We start from the raw sequence: 23,727 nt of genomic DNA, 5'->3' as shown, positions 1-23,727 counted from the left end.
AGGCAGTGCGGCAGCCTTCCAAAACCCGGGACTTTGGGGAAAACCCACGGGACGCCGGACAAGTTCGTTCAAGGCAGGAATGTCCCGCCAAAAGCAGGATGGCTGGTCACCATAATCAAAAGGGAGATTGCAAAAAGAAATCACAAGGAGACCAAGACTGGGAAGAGCAGCCATGAAGAAGCTACAAAAGACTGGGAGAGAGCAGGGTTGCCAGTTTTAAATTGGGAAAGTCCTGGGAATTTGGGGGTAGAGCATGGGAAGTATATAGGAATCTCAATGGGGTACAATGTCATAGACTCAATCCTTCAAAGTATCCATTTTCTCCAGGGGAACAGAACTCTGGAGAAGAAATGTAATTCTGGAAGACACCTAGGTCCTACCTGGATGCTGGCATCCCTAAGCAGGAGGTACAAGGTGAAACAACTCCTCCCCTTGCATTCTGAGGACTGGGAAGCCTCCATCTGAGCATGGTCAAGATGTCTGACCATCATCAGGGGTCATTGGAGCAGGTGGATCCTCACAGGTACATTAAGCATTCATTTTCCTTACTGTGGGGTTCACCAACATCTTCATCGAGAAACCAAAATGTGTGCTTCACTGTCGTGTGAGATTTTAGCTATTCCAGATCAAAAGTTATTCTGTTATTGTTTTTGGACTTTTTGTATGTTGGCCCATACAGCCATCTATCCATCATCTTTGTAAGACCAAGAAGAGAGCCAGTGTGGTGCAGAGGCAAACAGGGAGCTGGAAGACCTAGTTTCAAATCCCCACTATGCTATGTGCACTTCCAAACTTGAGCTAGTCTCAGTGCACAAGATTATTGAGAAGATAAAATGGAGGAGAGAACCACATAAGCCACCAAGAGCTTCTGGGAGGATGGGGTTCAATGTCATAGATGGGCAGCATAAAAACGTCCTAGACCAGTGGTGGCGAACCTATGGCACGGGTGCCAGAGGTGGCACTCAGAGCCCTCTCTGTGGGCACGGCCTGGGCCGCTGGGCATGACATGTAGGTAACCCTGTTAAGTGCTGTTAAACCCCACTGATTTTCATGGGAAGAACTAAAGCGCAATCCTTTACCTGGGAGTAAGCTCGGTTGCTGGCAATGGGGCTTGCTTCTAAACCCTCCTAGGGTCGTGATTCACCCGTTGGAAGCGTCACACGGTTGCTTCAAAGCAAAGCCACTGACTACCACCAAGCTTGCTCCCAAGTAATGCGCGCCTTGGAGCCGACCGTTTTTTTCTTTTTTTTTATAATTAGAAATTTTTATTAGTTTGTTAAAAAGAAAAGTAACAGTATAACAATAATAAAATTAACACTATAACAAAGATATCTAACGTTGATATCTTCTGTCCAATAAGCTTCATTTCATTAACATGTATATTAAACTTAAATCTAATCCATAAAATACAGTATTAATGTTTCTTTCGTTAGTTCCAACCTTAAGAACTCCTTAAGGTTTCGATTAGAAACTATCTATTTCTATGGTAGACTCTTCTACCTCAATAATTGGGAGCCGACCGTTTTTTTCTAAACTAAAACCTCAGTATTAAGGTTAAATTGCCGTGATGGCACTTTTGCGATAAATAAGTGGGTTTTGGGTTGCAGTTTGGGCACTCGGTCTCGAAAAGGTTCGCCGTCACTGTACTAGACAGATAAATAGATTTTCTTCTGTAATACACATCCATAATTCCTACTGAATAACTCCGTTTTACACAGGGTCTTTTCAGCTGAAAAAGTCAAAACACACCACTAGAGGGTGCCACAGGATATTGAAACCAAGGCCTCTTCCTCATCAGAACTACAATTCCCACAAGTCCTTGTGAAAGGCGAAGCATCCCTTCATTGGCTACCGGTTGGCAGTGGAAACTCGTTTCTCCCGCGCTTGCTTTCTTATTTGTTTGTTTGGGGGTTTTTTTTGGCTATGGCAGATTTTGAACCTGGTTCTTTGCTCGACCTTCTACCCATCTATTATCGCCGCATTTTCCCCTTCGGCCCTTACGGGCGATGGCTACGCTATGGTGACGGTGAGATGTGGGGCTGGAATAATTGGGAGAAACCAAAAAGGCGATGAAGTAACGTGCTGGGGAGAGTGCCGCTGCACGAGTTAATTTTAACTTTCAGAAACGGTTTCCGGTATGGACAGTGCCTCTGAGCATATGCAGAGTAACTTCCGTTAGTCAGTATTAAAGAGCATGGGGAAAGACCTGTTGGGGCAGCGAATGTGACACACTAGTATGATTCAGTGGGTTTTAATACCCCAGAACCTCCCCCCGCCCAAAGCATCATAATTGAGCAACTATATCTATGTAGATATATTTACTATATGTGTATGTATAGGATACAGAGTTAACAGGCGTGCATCGAATGACACTTTTGTGCCTGATGGAACTGTGGCCAAAACGTTTGCCAGTCTGTGAATTCATGGGACAAATGAGCATCGAACGTGGGAGTTCCTGAGTCGCAATTCTCTCTCTGAGCCGCTGTAATGCACAGTATAGCTAGAAGGTGATCTTCTGCCTTTTCCCCCTTTTTTTTCAGTGCAAAAGAATTACTTTCAGCGACGGGAGTTCTCATTCACACTGCATGATGATATTTACATCCGGTATCAGTCTTTCAGCACCCCGCAGGAACTGGAGAAAGAAATTCAGAAAATATGTCCTCACAAAATTGACATTGGGGCTGTATATTCACACAGGGTATGGAGTGCTTTTGAGCGATCCGATTGATGAGTTAGACAAAAGTCTTTGAAATGAATCTTGTCGGGCCCCCTTCTTTAAGTGCTTTGAACACCATTTTGAAAACAGTTCTGTATGGATTTCACATTGCTTGCTAGATAATGGGAAGCTGGAGACTTGTAAGGTCTTGCAAGGGCATCTTGCTTTGCTCCGTATTCCCCTCACCTCCTATTTCCTCTGACCTTTCCCTGGCAGCCCCCACACCCTCTTTTCTGATCTTTCTGTTTCTTCTCACCCACCAGCCAACCTACCTTTATTAGCCTTTTGTGTTCAACAAAACAGAAATGTAAATGATTGTAATCAGTTGTATACATTTTCTAGAAGACAGCAATAAGAGGAGAGCATTTCCCTTAGCCAGAAGTTACTCACTCCCTTCTAGGGTTCTTCAGGAAAGATACAAGAAAATCCCTTTTAAAGAAAGGCTGTGTGACTGTTCATTAAAAGAGACTGATACCATGGAATATATATTCTTTCTGTGTCCTTTGGTTGATAAGCCTCGCAAAGACATTTTGGGTTCGACACTGGAGAGATTTGCTGGTAGCAATAGCAATAACAAGCATACATTAAAATGGTTGCTAATGGATCTTAATATTACATTGTCAGTTGCCAGATTTTGCTCATATCGTTGTAAACTGAATAAATCTGAAAAAAAGAATTAAAGGGTCCAGTGATTCTATTTAAATAGACTTTGACAATTGCCATCATAAGTTCTTGCTATCTTGGTTGTACTCAGCGGCTGAAATATTGAAAGATTAATCTTTTAACCATATTTTATATTAGTTATTTAAGATGGATTTTCTAATTGTTTTTTATTTAAATTATATTTTAAATGTTTGGTCTAAAATTGTAAATAAACTTGATTGATTGTAATCAGTTGTTATTTATTAAGTGACATTCTTTCTGGTTTTCCTCTCTGCAGCCTATCCAGCACAACACAGTACACATGGGAGCCTTCCACGCTCAGGAAAAGGAACTTGTATTTGACATAGACATGACAGATTATGATGATGTCAGGCAGTGCTGCAGGTATTTTTATTTTCTGGGTTAGTGATGTGGAGGTGGCCAGCTTATGTTGGTAGAATATTGCAGTCCTGATAGTGGGAAAAGGAGGTGTGTAGAATATTGAGAATTCTTTCTCAGCTCAGACGTCGTTATGTTTGGGATCTTGCAGCATGTGGGGACCAGCAACATGTTTCATTTTAAGTGTTTATTTGTAATCTGTATTGTTGTATGTGGTTAATTTCTGATATCTAATAGGGGGTCTCAGTGATTCTTTGCTGTTTAGAGAGCCTATTTTCTTGCAGCTTGGAAGAATGTGTAAACCAAGTGCTCTGTTCCCATTTTGGCTAGCAACTTGTAAAAACAGTCACCTTGGAACACTACTATAATTTGGGGTGCTGTGTGGTTTCCGGGCTGTATGGCCGTGTTCTAGCAGCATTCTCTCATGACGTTTCGCCTGCATCTGTAGCTGGCATCTTCTGAAGATCCTCTGAAGATGCCAGCCACAGATGCAGGCGAAACGTGAGGAGAGAATGCTGCTAGAACACGGCCATACAGCCCGGAAACCACACAGCACCCCAGTGATTCTGGACGTGAAAGCCTTCAACAATACACTACTATAGTTTATTTAATTGTTAAACACTCAAGGCTGCTGTTCTGCTATATAGGACAGCAGCTTACAATTAATTTTAATTCACTGTTTTTAATTCCAAAAGGCTATAATATCCTAACTGATGGCAATCAGTGGTTTTACCTTTCATTATCTAATGCACTGCTTAAAGCTGCTGATTCTTGTGACTATGTGCAGCCCAATCTTAGGTATATTTACCTGGAAGGAAATCTCTCTGCATTCAGGGGACTTGCTGCCAAACTAATGTGCAAAGGATTGCAGACTGAATTGTACTGGCTAACTGCATGGATACTCCTTTTTGTCCATTACAAGCCTTTTGCCAAACAATACAAGTGGAAGATTTTATACTCCTCTACCTCCCTTTTTTTTTGTTCTGTCCTGTTTCACAGAATATGGCTTTGTGATCTATTTCAGATTGCTTCCTAAAATATGGTTTGACAGAGGTGGTGTATGTTTAAACCTATATTTCTTTTATGTAGGTCAGTCCCAGTCATGTTATTTGGCTCCAGAGCACCAGAAATGCTGTCAGGAATATTCTGAAGGGCATGGAAATATCCCATGTGGTAGGCTATTGTACAGCAACATAGATCATCTCCAGAGCAGATGCTGTTTCAAAAAGCCACCTTTTCACCCTGTTATCCCATTTCCTCCCCACCTCCACCCAACTGACTCAGATTTTCAGGGAGGGCCTTGGTCAAACGGTCTTCTAAACAGGCCATGCTTGCAGTAGAGACAAAACTGTGGGGCTGTGAAAGAGCCTCGTTGCTGAAGGTCATGTGTGCCTCTCCTTGTTGGTCATCAAATAGGTCTGAGAGTTGAAAGGGGAAAGAAGTTTCTGTTTTACTCCCATCTTCGTTTTCATGCTGCTTCTGGTTTCTTCTCTGCTTGCCTTGCTAGAATTATTTGGGGTGCTTTTTTTAGGTCTGTGCCGTTTCATGGTGACTTAGTTCTTGCAAGCTGCCTTGAATGATGGGGCAAGTAGGGTAGAAATCCTTTATGATGAGTAAATGGAGTGGGACTTAACTATTTTCTCTCTTTCTCTCTCCAGCTCTACTGAGATCTGCTCTAAATGCTGGATTCTCATGACTATAGCCATACGCATTATCGACCGTGCGCTAGTGGGTAAGTGGCTTAAGGCAAACAGTGGCTACCATTGGACTGTTTGCTTCAGCAAACCTTCTCTTAGCAATGCACCAGAACCTGAACGTCTTCCAGAATCTTTCTGTTTACAGTTATACCAAGAGCAGCATAAATACCCCCTCCTCTTTTTAATCCTCACAACAATCTTGTGAGATAGGTGAGGCAAATGAGGATGATGGATCCAGGGTAACTAAGAGAGCTTCCCAGTCAAATAGGGATGAGACCCCTAGTGGTTTTGGTCCAGCAGGATTTATTACAGTTCCACAGAGCCTGCAAGATGGAGCTATTCTGTCAGGCCTACAGTTGAGGGCAGTAAAAGAGTCCAACATAGCTGGCACTCTTTTCCCCTCCCTTTCCCTTTCTGTTCCTCTTCCCTTTCCCCTCCTCCTGCTTTTCCCTTTTAATTCATTCCCCTTAGTTTGTTATTGTATTTGGAGGCACCACAGTGCATTGAGCCAATTTATGCAGAAGGACAGCCTATAAACTGAGCAGTGAAGGAATTAATGAATGGTGGCAGGGAGATTCTGGGCCACAGGTTCTCGTGACACAGTGCAGTGAAGACTCCTTGAACACTATATATTGTAAATGCTAACGTACATGCTCATTTTGTGCTTTCTGCTGTTTCCCTTCTGCACCTCCAGAGGATTTTGGAATCAAGCATCGCCTCTGGGTGTACTCAGGACGTAGAGGTGTCCATTGCTGGGTGTGTGATGATTCCGTCAGGAAATGGTCTACAACTCTCCGTTCTGCAGCAGTGGAATATCTATCCCTGGTCAAGGTATGATACTTTCAGGAAGGAGGGAGCTGGAATTTAATTGGGGAGGGGGAAATTAATTTTCCATGGGCTGTAATTCTGATTGCTCATATCCAAACATATATTAGGAACGAAGCTGGGCAGATCTTTGGGTATTCCACCAGGAAATAAGTAAATGGAAGAGGAGTTTGTCTTGCTGCCTTCATTTGGTAAACCCATTTGGTAGACCCATTGCCAGAGCTGTTTTAAGAACATAAGAATAGTCATGCGGGTCCAGACCACTGGACCACCTCCTTCAGCTTCCTGTTTCTGACAGTAGCCTGTTTGATGTCACAAGGCAGCCCACAAGCAGGGCCTGTTGATAACAGCCCTCACCTGCTGACTGCTCCCCAGAATCGGATAATCACAAGCATCCTCAGTCTGGAGGACGCATTCTGCTATGATGACTAATAGTCATCAATAGAAAGACCATCTAATGTAAAAGCAGGCTGAAATGTTTAAGGAGTGTAGAGAAGAGCTACAAGACCTTGAAAAGGTTTTCTGTGTTAGCCCAAATCCACAGGTTGTGTACAGGCTTACACATGAACTCACTGAACCAGCCCTGTTGTGGCATGAGCCCACCTCACACCTGTTTGTAACACGGAAGGTAGACTTGCAATTTTCTGTGCAAAGCCTTGTAAAAAGTCATTTGTCCCTCTCCTGTACATGGAACATGATATTTATCCCCATTATTTGTAGTTTAACCTGTCCTAACCAAATATGAAAGAAAGGATTCATTCCAATAAGTTAAATTGTTTGATTACCTGTGAATGCTACACTTTATATTTAGATGCCCAGGTATTATAAAAGGGAAGGGTGTTGTGCTTTATTTTGACAGGTGGATGAGTCATTTTAAAAAATTCCACTGTTGAAGTTATGAGAGCTCTGTCCTTGTTTGCATCTAGTTATCCTTTAGCGGTCAAAAAGAAGGGAGGGGAGAATTATGCCTAAATCTAGAAAAAATGCATGAGAAAAAGCCAATTACCTACAGCATTATTAGTTAAAAACTTCCAACGTATTGCAAGCTTTTCTTGGAAATTTGCTTGACAAGCACTCTGATTGCATCTCCTTCTGTTAAGGGGCTGTATTGCCAAATGTAGCTGGTGTTAATACACGTTTCATCAGATGTGAAAGTGTTTGCCATGCAGTTGGAACAACTTCCTCTGACAATGATCTTGAAGTGTGCTGGGAATTGGAACCCTTCTGTTAAATATGCTACATCTTAATGACTTTGCCTTCCTATTTTTTCATCCTGGGGTTTGGACACAGCTCATATCATCAGTAAATATCCAAGGCCAGCATAACAAAATATATTGCCATTGCTAGGCAAGACCTTGATCTTGCTTTTAGTTGTAGTGGTAGCTTAGTTTCTTCTTATTTCACAGAGGCTGTGTCAGCTGTGATGTTGATTTAAGCTTTGGATGCTCCAGGAAGAGGAGCCTTGGAAGGAAGGGGGAATGCAGGCAAGGCAGAAGAGCAGCGGATCTAGTGCCACCCTCACCCTTTGAGAATCAGTACTCTATGCCAGAATGTTGCTGCTCTGAATAGAAAAACAGACACGAAATCCTAGGTTCACATTGGCACATTTTTTAATCTCTTCGTAGGGTGGTGAGCAGACCATCAAGAAGGTGATCCTCTCTGACCCTATTCACCCATTCATCAGGTCAGTTAATGAGGCAGTGGAAGACGGTGAGGGAGGACGAAATTAATTTTCCACAGGTTGCAATTCTGATTGTTTGTATCCAGACATATATTAGGAATGAATCTGGGCAGATCTTTGGGTATTCCATCAGGAAATACGTAAATGAGAGAGGAGTTTGTTTTGCTGCCTTCATTTGGTAGACCCATTTGGTAGACCCATTGCCAGAGCTGTTTTAAGAAGCTCTGTGGGAACTCAGGGATGCATCCTCGATTTTTATATGGCCCTTTACATTATGCTTGAGAGGACAATGCAACTTGGTGCCCTGGATGTCACAGGGAAGCTGCCTTTGATAGCCACGGTCTCCCACTGAGTTTTGAACAAGAACAGCCTCTGTTTGCCAGGGAAAAGACTGATGGAGAGCTTGTAACACAAAAAGAGCTTGTTGGCTCCTCTTGGTAGCCCAAAAGGACAACTGAAGTTCATGCCATATGAGTGTTGTTCTGCTTCTGACTTGCATGTGAGAAAAGGCCTCTCAGTAACTGAGCATTAAAAGCCTTCCACATTCTCACAGTGCTGAAATAGGTAAATTAAGAAAACTGCCCTTTGCTTCATTTTAGACTTCTAATTCTTCAGTAGGAGCAAATGAAATGCCAGGGAGGGGATTTCAATGAGTGTAGCTTTTCTCACTTCTGCAAGACAAGCAAACTTCCCTCTTCTGCAAAGAATTAGAAGTGTGGATATATTGCTAATGTTCTCCCTTTTCTTTTTAGGGAATCACTAAATGTGGTAGAGGAATACTTTGAAGAATATGCCCTTGTCTCCCAGGACATACTTGGAAGCAAAGAGAGCTATGATAAAGTGTTGGCTCTGGTTCCAGAACATATCCTGTGGGGATTATCTGAAAGGCAGGGGGGCATGGGACTTACTAGGGAGAATGGTTTTGTGTGACTTATTGGTACCCTACTCATAAATTGACCAAGATATCTAAAAAATAATTTGTGACCAGTCAGGAAGATATTTTTGCACTGCTCATAAGAAACCTTGTGGGCTCCTAAGTTTTCTTCTAGATTTAAGGTTTGTTGAATTGTGAAGTCTACACATAGAGCAAAAAGAAGTGACAGAATCCAAAGGTAGTAAAGTGACGTATACCACTGTAATCCTCTAAAACTTCAGAAAAGTTTTTAAAAGCCAAAAATTAATATATCTGGGAGGTTTGAGTTCAGCCTATTCCTTTTATGTGCTAATTTTCTATTTGTGGGGGAATTTTACGTAGGGGAGTATCCAAAGAATGTAACTAATTCACCACACATAGGTGACAGCTGAGGTGAAATAGAATTTAGGGTGTGTGACGAGGGTCTGGGAGGCCAGAAAATTCTCCTGTTTCAACCTCCCTGACACGAACATGAGCTAGGCCTCATTTTATGTTGGCATGTGTGTGTTTAGGAGATGATCATCAACAAAAAAAAGAGAGGCATCAAGCAACAGAAAACAGGAAAACAAAAAATATGATAAAACAACTTATAAAATTCCCATTTTATTACAAGCGTGCTGTACAAATTCCCAACACAATCTGGAAAAAAATCTTTTATTGGAGAAGTATTTGGAAATGTATGCTACCAGAAAAACAATACTGGTATGTAAGACTGAATAATATACTGCCAACCCCACCAATCATAATTAAATTTGTGTTATTTAATGAATTAATTTGAAAAGAAACTTTAAAAGTCACAAGGGTGCTATTTGGCTAAAAAGCCTCAAGCACAAAATATCTTAAGCCAGCCTTCAAACTCCTTAACAACTTGGCTACCAGTTCGAGAGACACTGCAGAAGGAATTCTGTAAAAAGCGCAATTCGGTCCAGCGCTGGGAGCTTTTGAAAAACAAGACAGAGAAGTCCAGTGGCAATGTAAGTAATGGCAGGGGGTGGGCTAGGGAATATGCTTCTCAGGAACTTTGTGAATGGGTGTGCCAGCACTGAGTGACAGGGACAGTGCAGCACAGGGGGAAATAAAAGGTGTAGAGATTTCTGGTATAGAAGAAGAAGAGTTTGGATTTATACACCACCTGTAAGGAGCCTCAAGGTAGCTTACAAGCTCCTTTCCCTTCCTCTCCCCACAACAGACACCTTGTGAGGTAGGTGGGGCTGAGAGAGTTCCGAAGAACTGTGATTAGCCCAAGATCACCCAGCAAGAATGTAGGAGTGTGGAAACACATTTGGTTCACCAGATAAGCCTCTGCCACTCAGGTGGAGGAGTGCGAAATCAAAACCAGGTTCACCAGATTAGAATCCACCTGCTCTTAACCACTACACAACGCTGGCTACAGAGACTGACAGCTGGGTTCTAAGTAGTGAACTCTCACTGGATGATTAGTTTCTGAACCCTGGACTACAGTAAGTTTTATCAACAAGTTTATGGTGAGACCTTCATAGGGAGAGAGTTGTAGTTCCCAGGATAAATATTGACATCCCAGCTTTAAGATTTTGAGGGTTTCGGGCAAGTCAGTCATTAGCCCAGAAGAAGTGAGGAATTCACACCAAGAACCTTCTAAACTCTGCCTCTGGGTTCTACATGAAAATGGCATTGCTTTTGAAGCAGGCAATGGGGCCTTCCCCCTACATCTTCTGGAACCAATTGTGCTTCCTACTTGAAGAGACTAGGAATATGCTGAGGTAGGTGTAGGTGGAGGCTAGCCACCCAAATGCAGGGACCAAGTTAACGATGCAGGAGAAAGAGGCTTCCCTAATGAGGACTGGAATGCTACCTAGAACCACATTCCAGAATGCATCCTGTGGACCAAAGTCTATCTTGGGAAACTAATTGTGGACCACAGGCCAACTTTGACCATCTCCACACAAGTGGATCTTCTCAGCACTGATGTATTCAGAGTCTTTTATAAAAATTACATTTGGCTTTACAGTCACATAATTTTCTCTTGAATTATATAAATGGCACAGTTCATTCTGCAAAATGATTAACCTACCTCTTGTAAAGATTTGGATGCATACCTCCAAAAGGTGATCTGGTTGCAATCTTTCCTTTTCAAGAAAGCACAGTGGGAGATCATGTTGCAGTACTGCTTTCCACGGCTGGATATTAATGTTAGCAAAGGAATCAACCATTTATTGAAGAGCCCCTTCAGTGTTCATCCCAAAACAGGTCAGTTTCATGACGCTTCAACTTTCTTTAGCAAACACAGAGATTTAATGTTGTGTAGCGTAAAATATGGATCAGGGAGTTTATTGTGTAATCCTATGAAGAGTTACTCCAGTCCAAGTTTGTTGAAAGAAATGAGTTCAGACAGGATTAACTCTGCATGAGGTTGCACTATTAGATTCCCAACTCAGCCATGAAACTAAGTGGGTAACTATCTCTCAGTCTGATCAGCCTCACAGAACTTGTGAGGAGGAAGGGCAGAATAGAAAAGTAATAATGCAATATTTTTTCAAAAGCAGGTGCAACTGTATCTAATAGTAATTAAGAGTCATGATCATTGTGTTTGTGCATCTCCTTTTGCTTTAAATCAGAGATAAATGTGACCAATGGCAAGAACCTTCACAAAGTTAGCTGGGCATATATCCCTATTATCCAGAAACATCATTTTTAAGAGAAGTGGGATCTTCTGGTTGCTTTCTGGATATAAATACAGAATGAATATTGGTTTGCATAACAGATTTATTTGAGTTCCTATAGTAAACATAGGCTCCTTTTGTGTGGCGTCTACTTTCTGTGGTCTCAGTTGTAAAATCAGTTGAGTTTCTCATGGGTTTCTTGTGTTTTTCTTTGCCCAGTCTCTGCAGTGCCCATCTCCCCTTCCACACAACTGGAAATGCTTTTTGCGTTTCTAAACTATAATTGACATGTTGATATACCCTTGTATTGTGTCTTACTGATTTTTTAAACCCTCAAAAATCCCCCTGGTGACATAGGAAGGGCAACACCAACGTGAGTGGGAATTGACCTTTTCTGCCAACACGGCAGCTATCCTATCTTTGCCGCAATCTTTTGCAAATTATTGCCACAAAGCATGTTTGGGAAAAATCATGGAAAACACTGGGAGAACCCAGAAGGTACACAAATCCACCACAATGCTTTCAGGAAGCATGAGGAAAAAAAACCACTTCCCGAAAGCACCTGTGCCAGGACAAGCAAGTCACATGTTAGTGGTCATGGTGCAGAGTAGATGGCATTTAAGAATTACAATATAATAACCAGTTTCTTCAGGTTTGGGCACAAAATGCTGAAATTGTGTAACATGCTGTTTAAGTAAAGGATCTTGGTTATATGTTGATAAATAACTGGACAGCAATCTTTAATACTTCAGGATTACGTTGATTGACAGCAGTCCTATGGACATTCTAATTAAAGTCATTGATAAAAACAGGCTTAGACTAGAGTAATGCTGCATAGAATCACACTATGGTTGAGGGCAAATTGTTGTCAAGAGAATCTTAAATTAAGCAGAAGTCACACTTCCACCTTCTTAAAAGAGTTTTGGCCTTGACACGCTACTGAGATAGGAAATGAAAAAGAAAATATTAAAAAATGCCTTGGGCAAAAGCTGAAATAGAAAAAGATGCAAAAAGAACATGAGATGATCAGCTGTTCAAGTTTTGGGATGAAATTTAACTTTTCTGAACACTCATGAAACGGCCTTATACTGAGTCAGATTGCTGGTCTATCAAGGTCAGTGTTGTCTACTCTGACTAGCAGCAGCTGTCCAGGGTATGAAGCGAAGGTATTTTGCATTTGCATCAGTTATTACCTGAACCTTATAACTGGAGTCATTGGGGATTATAGCGGGGGACCTTCTGCATGCAACGCTGATGCTCTGCCACTGAATGAAAACAGTGGACTGCATTCAATGAATTTTGAACATGGTAAAGCTTGACGAATGGGACTTCCCCTTTCCCCAGTCCCACTGCAGCCCACTAACCCTCCTGAAATTCTGTTTCTGGAGATCAGAAAAGAACGGAGGGCAAAGTGTTATTCTGCAACGAGAGGGGAGGGTCTGTTAAAATCACCCTCCATGAAAGAAGGGCCCTTTCCAAGGCAGAAAACAACTGCTGGATACAATCCAGAATGTTCTTTGTCTTCCTCGACTCCAGCACTAATGGTCCTTGGCATGAGAAGTCCAGAGAATGATTCCATCTTTTGCCTCTTCCAGGTCGCATTTCAGTTCCTATCGACCTGCAGAAACTGAATGACTTTGATCCATTTGCTGTTCCCACTATAAGGTATGAAACAGTGGCCTTGGGGAGCAGAAACTTCCTCTTATATGTTCTTTAGTAGTTTTCCATTTTCATTTCACTCTTCCTTCAGAAAGCTCAAAGTAACCTCTTCCATTTTATCTGCACACCAGCCATGTGAGGTAGGGTTGGGCTGGGAGAGAACGACCGGCCCAGAGTTACCCCATGATGTTCATGGCTGCAGAGCCAGATTCTAACCACAATAGTATACTGGCAGCAAGTTGCTTTCATCCATCTCAGTTAACCTTATCAGAGTTGGACCCATGTAAGTCACGAGGTGAGAGTTTTGTTTTCATAGTTCCAAGGGTGGGTTTTTAAAAATATATTTTTCACATGCACAGGAGCGCAGTTGGAACTATGGAATGGGATCGGGTTCTTTTCCTTCTCCCATCAGAATGCTACTTTCTCCTGGTCCAACAAAGTAAATAGCAGCTCCCTGATTGTGAAATCAGGGAGAAGTGGTATTAAAACTCACTATCCCATAGTCCCAATCCTAAATGCACCTAGGAACTCTGAATACAGGAAATTCCAACATGCATCTGGTAAAGCTGTCAACATGAAAACTGTAGCTTCCCAACATACTCTAGTTTCCAAAAAAAAAATGACTCTCAATTGAAACCTCTAGCTTCCGCCAGAAATCTTGTGGTCTAGGTAAAATTTACTCTAAGTCCACCCCGATTGTCTTCTCTGCCCCATCTCTGCTGTAATTTGCTTTTTACCCAACTGTATAATTTGCTTTTTACCCAACTGTGATAACTTATATGGCTCAGTCATTGTGCAGAAGTGGAACCATTTAAGTCCATTGAATTCTATGGGTTTTAACCATTTGTTCCCTCCTAGGAACCTATTAACCACAATTCATTAAGTTTTGTTTCTGTTCCTTTCCTTACCCAATGTTAATGAAAGTGGATAGGAGGGAGTAGTGGTATCGTATTTTCCACTCTCAAGGAAATGGTGCCCTTGTTTGAATTCTAGGAATTAGTGATAGTGTTCAGTGAAACAACAATATTCTGAAAGTTCTACACCGAAAGTTCAAAGTTTGTCATCAGCTATTGTGTGGTCTGAATGTTAGTATCCTCAGTTACCAAATGTCATCATTTCCAAGTTCTGAATTGCAAATGAGTCTCCACTTCTTAAAATTTGTGTAGCAAAAATATATATATTGGATGTTTTTGTTGAAAAGCTGCTCCAACTAGTCTTCTTTGGTGCTTGCTGTGGACTGCATACGTTGTAACTGCACAACAACCTTGCAGCTAGGGCCACAAAGTGTCATCGTTGGAGCACAGATACCGTCTGTAACAAAAGTTTAGTAATAGGCTGTCTATTGCCACATTGTTTCTTCTTTTAAAAGCAAGTGGCAACATGGACACCTGGCTTAATAAAGGCCTGCACAAGCAATACAGGCCTGCACATAATCTTGGGGGAGATAACTTTTATATCACTCAGGGGCATACCGCCCAGGGGGACATATGGGGTCAAATGTCCCCGGATTGCGGCCATTTAGTCACGTGGGGGGGGAGGCAGAAAATCAACCCCACACCCCTCCTCCTTCCTTGATAACCTGGTGCTAAAAAAGTTGTTTGGTTGTGGTGGGGAAGTGTGGCTGCCCATATGGTGGGGGAGGGGCGGGGAAGAGGGCTCAGATTTTGCATGCTCCTTTTTCCCTAGATATGCCTCTGACATCACCTAATGCCTAAGCCTTTTAATTGACAATACATTGATTGAATCTGGGAACTTCTGCATGCAAAGCAGATGGGCTGTAGCTCACTGGCAGAACATCTATTGAGGCTGTATCTGTTATCTTTCATCCTTGATTAATTAATGATTAATAATAAATAAAAGTTATGACCTTCAAAGGAATTCAGAAAATTGTATCAGAAAGTTTTCTCACACAAATGAATGAAAGGATATAATTAATCGGGTGCTTTATATTGCAACTTAACAATCCACCAAGTTGGCCTTAGATTCTGAGAAGTCACCACAAAACTGTCTACTCTGTCACACAGGCAATGAAAATACATTTTTAGGTTGATCAGAACTGGATTGAAGTACAAGCCAATTGAATTACAGTTTTTTTAGGGTCTCTAAATATCCTTTAAAAACCCTCAATTTCCATGTTGGAATAATAGGCTTTTTGGTAATGCTATGGGGACATCTTAAATATGATATAGCTTATATCCTCAGCATGTCTTAAGCCCACCATGCTTGCAATTTGTTCTTCAGATTTTTATGGCCCTGAACAGCAGCCCTCTAAACAGGAGGTCTATTTGTTTGTCAAGCTTTCAGAACAAAGAACAGCACTGTATAGGACATTGAATATGCCTAGCATACATGTTGCTCCTGAAAGCTTGCAGATTCCTGGCACAGAACTGTAGAGCTGTTGTATGTCTTCAATACAGTGCTTCCATTTCAACTGCAGTGTCAATACAGAGGCAGAGTACAGCTGTCCTGCCCAAAATTGCCAGTGCTGTGTGATGGGAAAGCATGCCATCTGTGGTGACTCAAAAAGGGATAATTACAAGCAGTAGGCTCCTCAGCATTATAATGTCCATCTGCTGCTACCATGGACAGCGTGGAATTTTTATCTACATTGGACAGAAGTGCATTGAATGTCATATTACAACACCAAATAACCCTGAGCCAGTTATGTGACTTTCCTTTTGTTTGTTTTTTGCTATTTTTAGCCAACTTTGTCATGAACTTGATAAAACTGGCAATGATCAGAGGGATGAAGGACAAAATGAAGGGCTGCTGGAAAACCACCGCAGGAATAGAGGTAGGGGCCAAAGGCCCTAAGACATCTCCAGCCTAATGGCTGTGATTTTCTTTTTTTCTTCTCATGGGTTTCACTAACTAAAGTAATTTTTTCTGAATCCAGAAAATCCAAAATTCTGCACCATTGTTTGTTTACTCTATAAATTATGAAAATGTTCACAGTTGTACTCCCTTGGGTAATTTATGCTGATTCTGCTAGTCAGGGGGAAGTCACAAGATGCTATGCAGATCATCAAACTATCCCTTGGTCAATGGATACCTTATTTGAGGTTTCTGAGAAATTGGCAGATACCATCCACACAGATTAAACAGTCCTTTGCATCAATCACATATCTACTAGCCATAGGTATCCCCTCCCCATAAGTGTTCCCTCCCCAAGTGCAGGTAAAAAAATATCTACACAATGTGATGTAGTGGTAAGGAGCAGGTGCACTCTAATCTGGAGAATTGGATTTGATTGCCAGCTCTCACTTGAGCTGTGGAGACTTATCTGGTGAACCAGATTAGCTTGTGCGCTCCAACACATGCCAGCTGGGTAACCTTGGGCTAGTCACAGTTCTTCGGAGCTCTCTCAGCCCCACCCACCTCACAGGGTGTTTGTTGTGGGGGGCAGGAAGGGAAAGGAGTTTATAAGCCCCTTTGAGTCTCCGTACAGGAGAGAAAGGGGGGATATAAATCGAAACTCTTCTACTCAGGTAAGAGGCACTCAGAGCTGGAGCAGAGTTCTTGCAGAAAAATTCAAAGGGGCATCCAAAAGTGCATAAGCAATGTGAAAGTTTTAAAAAACGCAGTATGTTGACCAAGATCTTGCAAGGCTACCTTTCAAGATCTTTGCTGCCATTTTGGATTGCCCAAATCATGGCTGGTCCATACATACAACATTGCCAAGGCCACCTACTTCGCTTTGCTGTGGAGCTCAAGGTCTTTGTTCAAGTATCAGCAGAATGAAAAATCACTGGAAGCTTGGAAAAGGGCCCCAAACCCTTCAACAGACTCCAAGCAACACTCTGTGCAAGGCAGGGGAGCTGGGTGATGTTCTATGAGGTTACATAGCAGTTCCAGAACTGCAGAAAAGATCTCTAAAGCCATTTTTCATTGCTGAGTTAGGGAACCTCAGCAATGTCAAAGGAGAGAGGAGGGAAAAGCAGAACACAAGTCAAAGCTAGAAATGAGGGAGGAAGGGAAGCAGAAACAGTTTCAGTGAAGTGAGAGGAAAAGAGGACCAGCAAATGGGATGGGGAAGAGTGGGAGTCAGAGCAAACAGGGGGAGCGAGGTCAAGAATGGGAAAATCAGAAGAGAAATTGAGAGAGTGCAAGAAGGAATGCCAGAAAACGGGATAAGATGTCCCTTTGTGAAGACTCTTAGCCAACCTGGCCTGACTTTCCCAGAATGCAGTCCTTTTTGACAAGTGGATCAACTTTATGGAAGGACAGTAGTATCTCCAGTGACAAGGTGGGCTGGAACTGGAACCCTTTCTAGCTGATTTGTCTGTTCAGAATCTGTTTTTCTGATTTGTCTGTTCAGAATCTGTTTTTCTTCTGGAAGAGAAATAGACACTATATTTTTTACGGTGTTTGTTTACGGTATTGTTATAAAGGATGGTATCTTCTCCCCAGAGTAATGCTGCAAACATAACAGTCCACAAGTCTTGGTAGGTCTGTCATAGCATGTCGCAATTTGTGCTCACCCCAGTCCTTGCACTGTCCCTGGGGGACTTCTCTGTAACAGTAACAGACCTTCAAAGGCATTTGGAACTCCAGTGAACTATAAAGGAATTGTCAGAGAGAGCCCCTGATCTTCTGCTGAAACTGAAGGACAGGGACTCCCTCAGACTGCAGAGATACCTGACAGTTTTCTAAGCCTTTCCAGAATTGCTGTGAAATCTGAGAGAACCCCACTCTTCCCAAAGTTCCGAAGAAACGCGAGGGTCTCCCTGATCCTGAATAATTGGAAGAAATGCAGTCTAGATGTGGACAGAAAGATAGAGGTTTCCCCTTTTGATCAAACAGGACTTGAGAATTTTAAGTGCCAGTGACTGACGCATTTGTTGACCCTTCCTCTCCCAGGCCTTGAGTATTTAGAAACAGCTTCTTCAAGAAGATATTTCCCTTTAGTGCTGCCCCTCTGCGTTATATAAGAGAGCTATTTCATTATTCTGTTTAAATGATTCAGGCTGTTCGTTATACACTGAACTGACTTTTGTCATTCTTTACCTCCCCGCTACAAAATCCTTTTATAGACTACAAGAGAACCAGTCTGGCTCCATATGTGAAAGTTTTTGAACGGTTCCTGGAGGAGATGGATAGATCTCAGAAAGAGAAAAGTCCTAAAGCTAGTGGTAAGGGTTGTGCTGGAAGGAATGTATTGGATTGGACTTTCTGTCACAAGCACCTTTTTGAAAAAGCAACAGAGCCTCACTTTACAGAACAGACACACCTGTCGACTTCATAGTGCCCCTAATTTTCAAAATTTGACCCAGTCATTCTGATATCCAATGATGGAGCTTTGTTTATTATAGTCTGTGAATTAAACTTGGAGTGGAATTGCATATTCTAAGAAATGTGGGTCTGTGATCACAAACAGCAACCTTGAGTTCTATTTCCCCCTCTACAACACATAATAACAATTTCTGCTTTGTCTACTATGCTGCCCCTATTAGCACCAGGCAATCCTACAGGGTAAGGAAATGCACAGGGAAGCTGTGGCACAAGTTATGGGAGTTTGGGAAGGACACGTCACATGAAACAGGGCTGCTAATATTTGGCGGTGGCCAAATATACCGTAATACCATCATTGCCATCAGATTGTGCTGGATAAATTTTGGTCCAAAGCCAAAATGCAGAAGAGGTAGATCTGCTTAGAGGTCCACATCCCTTAGTAACATCCAGGATGCGCTCCTTTAAAGCGCTCTGCATGGAGTTGCACTTGAAAACTGTCTGGAAATTTCAGGTGATGCAAAATGTGGCACCTGAAGTTTTGTCGGTTCTTCCTGAAAATAAAAATGTCAGTGGTGTACTAACTACCGGTTGCCAATTTGTTTCTGGGCTCCTTTCAAAGTGCAGGTTTTTAATTCCAAAGTTCTAAGCAGCTTTGGTCCTGCCACATTAATGAGATCAGCTAGTGTTGCTCTGTAGCAGAAGCTTGCATTATCAGAGACAGTGGGGACCTCTGATAGATTTTTCAGCATTCACAGATTCTGGGACTTCTCTGCTCTGGGAAGTGTAGCTGTTCTCATCAGTCTTGGTTGTCTATCACAATTTCCTTATTTCGTATTGTTGTTGGAATTACATGATTCCTCTTCCCCCTCCCCCAACAGCTTTGGTTGCAGTGAGATTATTTTGAATGAGGCTGCTACTGTGTTTTTATACCACTCCTGTGTGGGTTTTCTTACATAGTGTTCCTGCTTTTTTGAACCAATTTGGATATTTTAATGTTTGATTTTTATTGCAATTGTAGTTTGTTTTGAGCGATTTGAAGAATATAAGGGTGAGGAGTAAATTCTTTAACAGACAGTTCTACAGAAGAGGACTTCAGTGGGTTTATAAGAGTGTAACTGCTTAGGGTTTGCAGACTAAAAAATATGCATGGCTAGAACATTCTAGAAAAATGTGAGAGCTAGAAGTACAGTTTTGTTTTACACCCAGTGATCACCTAATGTGGGAAAAAACCCTTACTTATTAGTTGCTTTGGGTGACAATGTGACTTTTTCAAACTGAATAATTTTTTTACCCTGAAATTGTTCCCATTACTTCCCACAATGACCACCATGTCAGCTGTTGAACAAAATGTAAGTAATTTCTGATTCTTGTGTTCAAACAGCATTTTTCCTCTTTCTTTCAGATGTACAGATGGATTTCTGAAGATTTGAACCGGTGGGATGCACAGTAATCCTGTCTCATTCTCTGTTTCCAGAAAACTCATCAAGTGCAAACTGTACCATTCTTGACTAAGTTGTCATTTTCTTGCACTAACTAAGCCAGTACCTCTCTTTCTACTAAGGGGTGTCAGGGTGTGATAAAAGTAGACTTGGCAGCTCAAATCTCTGCAGATTTGAGGAAAAAAATACAAAGTTTACTTGAAATTACTTACAAGATTAAAGCCAAACACCCAGAGGTGTTTTTTGTTTTCCGTGACACGCAGATGCATCTTATTTGGGGCAAACAGAAGATCTTTAACTGCATACTGTTTTGAGACACAAACAGGTTTCTCTCTGTCAGTAAGCTTCTCTGGTTCATAAATGGAAGGAGGAAGAATCAATAAAGATACAGAACTGATTAAGTGATCAGGAATTCTAAGCATGATGGAAAATGGTACTAGCAGTTAATGAAGATTATGGAGGCCTGGGTTCAAGTGCCATTAATCTGTAAAATACGAAATGATGGGCTGGAGCCACACTAAATTTTCCATTAATGGAAGGCACTTCTTTAAACAGAACAGAATTTTCCTGCCCCCTCCCCCCCAAAAACCACTGCAGCACTGAATTCCCAAAGTGCTAGTCCTGGTGGAGAGCCTCAGGAATGGCACAAGAGACACATCAAAAGTCTCCAGCAGAAAGTGGAAATTGGCAGAAATGACACTTCCCCTTAAATTAGCAGAAAAGTTCGCATGGATCTGACAACTGGGCCTGTCTGTATCTCTCTTCTTTTTTAGCTTAGAATTTGGTTCATTTACAGTTTGGGCACTGGTCCTCTTAAACATGTTGCTGAATATTCCAAGTAGGAATTTGATGCATTTTATTTTTATTTAAACGTTAGTAATTTTCAAAGATTATCTGTTAAAAAAAGTTTTAATTTCATAAATTAAAGGTCTACAAAACTTCCTAGCCTGGTTATCTGGCTGGCACTCTGCAGGAAGGCCAGGTCTCTTCTTGACTGGGTACTTTCAGGCCTCAGTTATGCAACTTGAGAAGCCGCCTCAAGTCCTTGGGAGAGTGAAGGGGTTTAAATGCAATATATAAATAAATAAAGTAGACTGCAGCCAAAAGGCAAGGAGTTAGAGTGCAGGGCTGGGAGGTAATCAGGGTCAGCTGCCCTGTTGGCAGGTTTTAGGTTCCTGGGCCAGGATCCCATGAATAAGTATCATTCTCACCATCTGTTTCTGGGGAAAAAAAAGAATATCCCACCTTTCTCTCCTGTAAGGAGAGAAAGGTGGCTGACAAGTTCCCTTCTCTTCCTCTCCCCAAAACACACTTTGTGAGATAGGTGGGGCTGAGAGAGTTCCGAAGAACTGTGACTAGCCCAAGGTCATCCAGCAGGAATGTAGGAGTGCAGAAACACATCTGGTTCACCAGATATGCCTCCGCCACTCAGGTGGAGAAGTGGGGAATCAAACCTGGTTCTCCAGATTAGAATCCATCTGCTCTCAACTACTACACCACGCTGGCTCATGGTAGAGCTGCAGGAACATGGTTAATAGACACCTCAGCATTGCTGGTCCCTCTGGCCCTTCTTGGTCTCTTCCTTTAAGGTCTCAGAGTCGCCAGGCTGGTCAGAACTGAATCTGAATTTTCTATCCACAGAATGGAACTTCCCTGCCTCCCCCTTCCCACTGCAGCCCACCAGGTGCAGACATCAGAGCAAGCATAGTGGAGTTCATATCAATTCTGGCAACATCAACAAATCATGCAACAGTAGCTGATGATGTCTCTTTGAATGAGACACTCAGGTGCAGCCACTAACTGCTAGACCAGTTACTGCTCCTGCAAAGCTGTCAAGGGTGGTTGGATTGTGTATTTCTGCATGGCAGGGGATAGACTTGATGGCCCTTGTGGTCTCTTCCAACTCTTATGATTCTAAGAAATCATTCCCACACCCTCATGCAGATCTAGTGGATGGAGAAAGACTTTGCAGCAGTGGCACCCCAAGGGAGACTTGCGGTCTGACAGGCCATCTCCCCAGTTCATAGGGAATGGCAGCCCCTGTGGCAGAGAAGACCCCTACTACTTCTCTGGCAAGAGTCAAACTGGCAGCAAAAGAGCTGCCCACATGCAGATGCTTCCTTCCCTTGAGAAAGAAAAAATAGAGTTCCGAAGAACTGTGACTAGCCCAAGGTAGTACAAGGTAGGAGCAGCAGTGGCGTAGGAGGTTAAGAGCTCGTGTATCTAATCTGGAGGGATTAGGTTTGATTCTCCACTCTGCCTCCTGAGCTGTGGAGGCTTCTCTGGGGAATTCAGATTAGCCTGTACACTCCCACACACGCCAGCTGGGTGACCTTGGGCTAGTCACAGCTTCTCGGAGCTCTCCCAGCCCCACCTACCTCACAGGGTGTTTGTTGTGAGGGGGGAAGGGCAAGGAGATTGTGAGCCCCTTTGAGTCTCCTACAGGAGAGAAAGGGGGGATATAAATCCAAACTCTTCTTCTTCTTCTTCTACAGCAGGAATGTAGGAGTGTAGAAACACATCTGGTTCACCAGATAAACTTCTGCCTCTTAGGTGAAGGAGTGGGGAATCAAACCTGGTTCTCCAGATTAGAATGCACCTGCTAAGCTACTTTTCTCAGATGTCTTTATCACATCCCACTTTTTGGGGAGTTTCATAGCATTCTGCTGGACTGGAAGGATGACTGGGGTGATCCTGCAAGGCACCTGTTTCTGTCCTTGTGTCATGTACTACTGACTCATTCCAGGCCTTAATTATTTTTTTCCTTCCTCACCTTTATTGTTGTACCATACATGATGCTTTACATTTATTGTGTGTGGGGAAAGAGAAGAAGAAGTGTTTGGATTTATATTCCCCTTTTCCTGTAAGAGACTCAAAGGGGCTTACAATCTCCTTGCCCTTCCCCCTTCACAACAAACACCCTGTGAGGTGGGTGGGGCTGAGAGAGCTCCATAGAGCTGTGACTAGCCCAAGGTCACCCAGCTGGCGTGTGTGGGAGTGCACAGGCTAATCTGAATTCCCCAGATAAGCCTCCACAGCTCAGGCGGCACAGCGGGGAATCAAACCCAATTCCTCCAGATTAGAATACACCTGCTCTTAACCACTACACCACTGGTGAGAGGTTATTTACAAAGAGTTCTAAGTAAAAGCAAAAATTGCTCACTACTTTTTCTGGCTCTATTGTTTCCTAAATGGCAGTCTGGCCACCAGGGACATTTTACTTCTTTCGGATCTTTGTATTCATTTTGCCCTTTTGTGAGACTTGCAACACTTGATATTTATTTATTATATTTTACATTTATATCCCGCCAATCTCCCAAGGGACCCATGGAAGCTTACATTATATATACATATACATCTCTCTATATAAAAAGGTAACAGTACGTTTGTGGGTTACAGGTCAGCTCCCAAACGGCGTGAAATTTTCACACGCCATCCAACATGCCTCCTTCCGTGTTCTTAGCTCCTTCCCCTTCTCCAACACCGCACCTACACCCCAAACACCCCTTTTCCGGTGAAGGACATGCAGCTGCCTGTGTGTAACTGTCACCCTTAGAATGGTTGTGCAGCTTAGAATGTTCGCTCAGGCGGCCAGATACGAGCAGTGAAAACAGTACATAGGCAACAGCTCGAGTGGAAGTGAAACACATGCACACGAGGGAGAGGGAAGGGAGAGGTGGCATGCAAGGGAAGAGAGGGAGGGAGAGGGAAGAGATAGAGGGGGAGGCATGCAAGGGAAGAGAAGTGGGGGAGAGAGAGAGGGGTGGCAGGGGACCCAGCATCTGGATATGACCCACCCACCCTGAGGGAAGGGAGAGAGTGAGGGGTGGCATGCAAGGGAGGGGGGGTAGGGGGCCCAGCATCTGGATATGACCCACCCACCCT

The 23,727-nt window shown here is 42.7% G+C and overlaps 1 protein-coding gene across 1 annotated transcript; it reads left to right on the top strand.

The window, feature by feature from the left end:
- The first annotated feature begins 1,840 nt into the window (after positions 1-1,840).
- Positions 1,841-20,098, top strand: PRIM1 (DNA primase subunit 1). Its single transcript, XM_048491512.1, has 13 exons — positions 1,841-2,026; positions 2,541-2,698; positions 3,657-3,763; positions 5,416-5,489; positions 6,149-6,285; positions 7,905-7,963; positions 8,713-8,822; positions 9,750-9,847; positions 10,988-11,099; positions 13,108-13,177; positions 15,874-15,965; positions 18,205-18,303; positions 19,806-20,098. Exons 1-13 carry the CDS (start codon positions 1,924-1,926, stop codon positions 19,823-19,825), a joined length of 1,239 nt encoding a protein of 412 aa, XP_048347469.1. The 5' UTR covers positions 1,841-1,923; the 3' UTR covers positions 19,826-20,098.
- Positions 20,099-23,727: the final 3,629 nt, after the last annotated feature.

The sequence above is a fragment of the Sphaerodactylus townsendi genome, linkage group LG03 (genome assembly GCF_021028975.2).
Source record: "Sphaerodactylus townsendi isolate TG3544 linkage group LG03, MPM_Stown_v2.3, whole genome shotgun sequence".
NCBI classification, from domain to species: Eukaryota; Metazoa; Chordata; class Lepidosauria; order Squamata; family Sphaerodactylidae; genus Sphaerodactylus; species Sphaerodactylus townsendi.
The sequence above is the reverse complement of the archived record's forward strand: the minus strand, read 5'-3'. Positions and strand labels throughout refer to the sequence as shown.